The following is a 5,000-nucleotide window of genomic DNA, read 5'->3' on the forward strand; positions in this document are numbered from 1 at the left end:
GTATTTGATGAGGCTGGAATGAAAAACCTTCACCTTTACACAGAGGCTCCAGTGTGGTACAATACATAATCCTATCAAAAGGGAGAGGAAAATGTGTGTGTGGACACAAGACTAGGTTAAGACAGCAAGTGAAGGCATGGTTTGTTTCACCATGTGCTGATTGAGGAGGCCACAATAGGCTGGATTTGTACAACACATAAGCCAAAACCAAACAAGCAGTTGTTTCAAATACAGTCAATAATCAGAATGCTAATTATTCTGACAAGAGGAAGACCAATGAGCAATATGGAATATTATCATTCTTAAATGGTTCCATATACACAGCACATTTTTGGATCAAATCTTTGTAGGCAAAACCTGTTTGCATTTGTGGTTTCCAATCTATATACCCATCCATTCATGATCTTGTGTAAATGCCTGCTGTTTCATATGTAGTGCCACCCTAGTGTATTAAGGTTCACAAGTTGAAATGCCTAATGTACTTTTTAAAGAGGTCTTGCAACTTCTTATTCTAACAATAATAATCTGATATGAATTGCTAACATGTTCACAAATTAAAAAAGGAGCCAAATGAAGGCTTCCATTCATGCTGAGCATTAAAAGGGTAATGTCTCAAAGGTTTTTATTGTGCTAATAAAACTCAGAGGTGGTCAAGACTTGTATGCCACAAGAACAGCATATAAAATAATCAGCTAAGATGATATGAGTGCATTTTCATTTACTTTCAAGATTGCCTTGAAAAATCAGAGATTGCAATAAAAGAAAGAAAAAGAAAAACTATATCAAAGAACAGGAAAAAAACTTCTAAGCATGACTTATCTTTAATGTTTTACATCAAAATGAAAATTCTGTGATATGTCATGTGCATAAACAACACAGGCAGCTTTTGTCTTTTATGAATTTAAATGAAAAGTCCCTCTAGATATTAATATGTGGACTTCATTTGTTAGCCTGCTAAGTCAGGGACTTATAACAAAAGCTTTGTAAACAAAAGATTAAACTGAATCGAGCTTTAGAAAATGAAAGGAAAACAAGAGTCAAATAATCACAGATCAGAGTGCGGCTGCTTAGATTGAAATCACTACAAGCTACTGGAGTGGAAAATGTTTAATTGAACGATTTCATTACGCAGGAAGTTTTATGTCCCTCTTGTAGAATCCAAAATATTTGTATCAGAAAATCCATTCCCTCCTTTTCTTCTTTTAATAAAACTACTCAGCAGATATTATCTATACCCTTACCAAATATCTGTACCAGGCATGAATAAGGTTGTTCAATTGGAAGGCATATATATCCATGATAGCAATATGCCATTTTAGTATATTTTATTTCCTACAACTCTTAATTTGGCTATGCCTGATAATATAAGTGATGAGATTAAATTCACTGAAACTTGTAAACGTAAGTGACTAACCTTTGGTAACCGTTCTGGATCACCTGGATGCCGTGGAATGACTTTCTGCAATCTCTGGAATCCATAATCTATTGTTGGTTCATTAAGGGCTGAAAAATGGACAGAACAGTGTGTCAGTCTAGCTATTAGTTGTTAGCGAACATATGCAAAGAACAGGCTGATTAAACCCTTGCCTTTAAAGAAAAAACAGATTTCTTGGGATTTTCGTAACTCTTCTTGTTTTCACTCACAGAGAGTATTCTTTCTGTCCATAATTAGAGGGGTGTGTGTAAGGGGGGAGCTGGGGAGAGTCAGTTGCAAAAAATGCATATTGCAAAAAAAAAAAAAAGGTTGGCACAGTAACAAAAGTTACAGGTCTTGAGGCCATATATAGCAATCACCAGAGTCATGATATGATGTCTGCATCATGTACCACTTTCTATACTGTCTGTGAATTTATGGGAAACTGGCAATTATGACATATGTCCGGCTATTGCTAGCTTCAGATTTATCCCTGTGGTCCTTTTTTGTCTAGCATATTGCCTGAGCACAAACCAGCCAGGAGGAGCACTTAATCTTGCAAAGCTTTAATAATCTGTGAATGGCTGACTACAAACTGATGTAGAGCACTATCATTCTACAGCTGCAATCCACTAGCCTCACAAAATTGCAGGCCACAAATAGTAATTAATCTTTTTATCCCTCAAATTGTAATTTTGACTATGAACTGTGCTTGGTCATAAATCAGCAGCACATGCTGCTGTGTACAGTGCATGAATCATGAATCTGACTCAGTTAGACTGCACACATTGTGTTTAACAAGCTTTATAAGGAGTCATAGGGCTTTATTATAGCTCTGCCTGACTCAAACAAAAACTGAGCCTGGAGGCCCAAGGACTTGAGTTAAGATGAAAATACTTATTAGAGTATATTACTTCTTGATGTAGATATCGTTTTTAACAGAGTAACTGCATGGTGCATGGCATTACATAAATCAATGGGACTAATAAGAACTGCCTCCATCTATTCATTACTCAGCGTACAATTTAGACCATCACTCATTAGTCAGCATGTAATTTGATGATTAACACCAAACAGCTCAGCAGGTTTTTGTTAAGCAAAAGTGATTGCAAAAAAGCTTACAATTTACTAGTGCATTAATACACTTTGATATTTGGATTTTTTAAAAAAATAATTGACTCATATTATTATTAAGTGCTTTGGTTTTTTTGTGTAAACATACAATAGTACATCTAATAATCAATGCATGGAGGCTCCCACAATAAGCACTCAATAACACAGCAGAAAGTTGAAGACTGCAATATGATTTGACATTCCATCATGCATTCCGGAGACAAAGGTCCACATAGGAATGTGAAGTAAGACATTTTCTTGTTAATAAAGCATTGATCCGATGTATTGATTTTACATGACATGGCTTTTGCTGGGATTTCACCCTCCTTTTTCTTTGCAAATAGTAAAGCTCTTCAAAATGCCTTGGCGTCTGTGACATGGCAAAATTTCTAACTCTCTGTGATGTAAATTCTATATGTGTAAAACCACTTCATAATCAGACCATTAATCATCAGAAGCTGTCAGCACTGACTTTGGGGACAATTTGTCATGTCTTTGCCTGGGCCTATACTAGTGTGTCAGGCAGAAGCCAAGAGGGTTGGGACAGATGAGGGTCTTGTATAGCCTCACCAAATGACTTGCTGAGAAATAGAAAAGATTAAATAAAGTGTTACTGTTCCCAATTAAGGAACAAAAAAGGTAGCAGTCAGTGCCCATATAACATGTCAGAGTTGTTGTTGCTTCTTCTACTTTCCAGCTAATCGCTATGACTGTTTGACTTAATGAAAGGTCCGATGAAAGGTGATCAGAAAGGATAGATGGCCAACTGCAATTGATTTCATGCAGATATAACTGACAGGTGATAGGGGCTTTAATGCAAGCTTTCAAAAGCTTTATGACTTATAATTACCATACATTCCTATGCTAGGAATTACACCTCCAAATGTTTCATTTCAATTTATACTATCAACCATAGAACCATAGAAGTATTTGAAGTCCTACAGATACTGTATAATTGCAAAACTAGACTGGCACTAGGAAGACAGTTATAAAACCTGAAGAATGAAGAACACTGTTCTGCCTAAAATAACAATTAGTACATTGTGCCTTTATAAAATGTAGAATTCTACGTCTTTCATCTTACAAATGTAGAGTATTCCATGCAGAATTCACAGAGCCACACATAACTGTGAATATGTATTCACATACATTTGCATGCAAGAATGAGAAAAGATTGCCCCTCTCTTTAAATTATGGTGAAGATGTCTTGTATTTAAAATACTTTGAGGCTTCTGATAATTGGGCATTGGGTTATTCAATTTGCTTCTGTGCCTCAAAGAGCAGCTGGCAATATGCAGATCAGATTGACTAATAACTGGCTAAATCCACCTTGACTCCTATCCTACTCTTATTTGAACTTCTAGCAACTCTGGCCTACAGCCCTCAATGAATGGAGAGCAGTGCATGCCTGCACGTACACACAAAATCTATCACCTTCTTTCCTGACAAAATGAGGACTAGGAGAGACTTCACTGGCAAAATCTACAACTAGAGGAGAAAACACAAGACCTTTTGCACACATCTAATAAATCCTTGGTGTGTCGAGTTTACAAGCTGAGAGTCCAGCAGAGCCAGGGCAAGGCATTGGCACGTCCCAGTCACCGAGCACTGAGCCAGGCCAATCAATACCACTTTCCTGTTTTAGAACTGGGTAATTATGAGGTGGAGAGATTGCCTGACCTTTCACCTGCACTGCATTACTTTGCTGATATTAAGATAAATTGCCTGATTTTGGGTAAACATATGCTGCAATTCAAACTGTCAGCACTGGTTTGCTCAGGGATAATTTGTATTGATCTCCCAGCTTCTTCCCAATTTTGCTTACTGACCTCGTGGATAATTAGAGAAGGAGCCTTGGTAAGCTAAAGTCAGAGATGAAGAAGAAATATGAAGAGAAATAAAGCAAATTTGTGTAATGTTAATATTGGTGTTCTTTATTCTAAGTCCTTTACATCTGTCAGCATCCTGATAGCTGAGAATTAATGCACTTGGCACTTGGATAATTTATTCTAAGAAATTATCTAGTGCTAGTCCTTCTCTCTCAGCATAAGAGAATGTGCTAAATTTAAATATTGCTTCGAAGACCACAAAAATATAAACATTTGGCTTTATCCAAGATAGAAGACAAACAAGTTTCCAGATGTTACCAATTCACAATTTTCATTATAGACTTGTTTGGTATGTATCTGTCTCTAGATATGTAGTGGAATAAATAATTAGTACCAGTAATTTGTCCTGAATGCAAATTTTACTAAAATAGTCTGGTGGATGTAAAAGAGATGAATGGATGTGCAAAATTATATCATTTAAGATATGTCAGATTACAAGTCTGTTGTATCAAAAGTCATAAAACAAGTCTCCCTTGTGAAATATCTCTTTATTAACCATGCCATAAGATATTAACATTCCTCATTTAGTGGAGGGCCTTTTATCTGTTTCAAATACATTATTCGTCCTTTTAGAGATAAACTGT

The 5,000-nt window shown here is 36.2% G+C and overlaps 1 protein-coding gene across 1 annotated transcript in view; it reads right to left on the bottom strand.

Moving 5' to 3' along the window:
- Positions 1-5,000, bottom strand: part of EBF3 (EBF transcription factor 3) — a 184,259-nt gene that overhangs the window by 23,005 nt on the left and 156,254 nt on the right. The window contains exon 11 of the mRNA XM_063307351.1: positions 1,415-1,503. Coding sequence (XP_063163421.1) covers positions 1,415-1,503 — 89 coding nt within the window. The remainder of the gene's footprint in view (positions 1-1,414; positions 1,504-5,000) is intronic.

This window comes from Candoia aspera, chromosome 6 (assembly GCF_035149785.1).
Source record: "Candoia aspera isolate rCanAsp1 chromosome 6, rCanAsp1.hap2, whole genome shotgun sequence".
Classification (NCBI taxonomy): Eukaryota; Metazoa; Chordata; class Lepidosauria; order Squamata; family Boidae; genus Candoia; species Candoia aspera.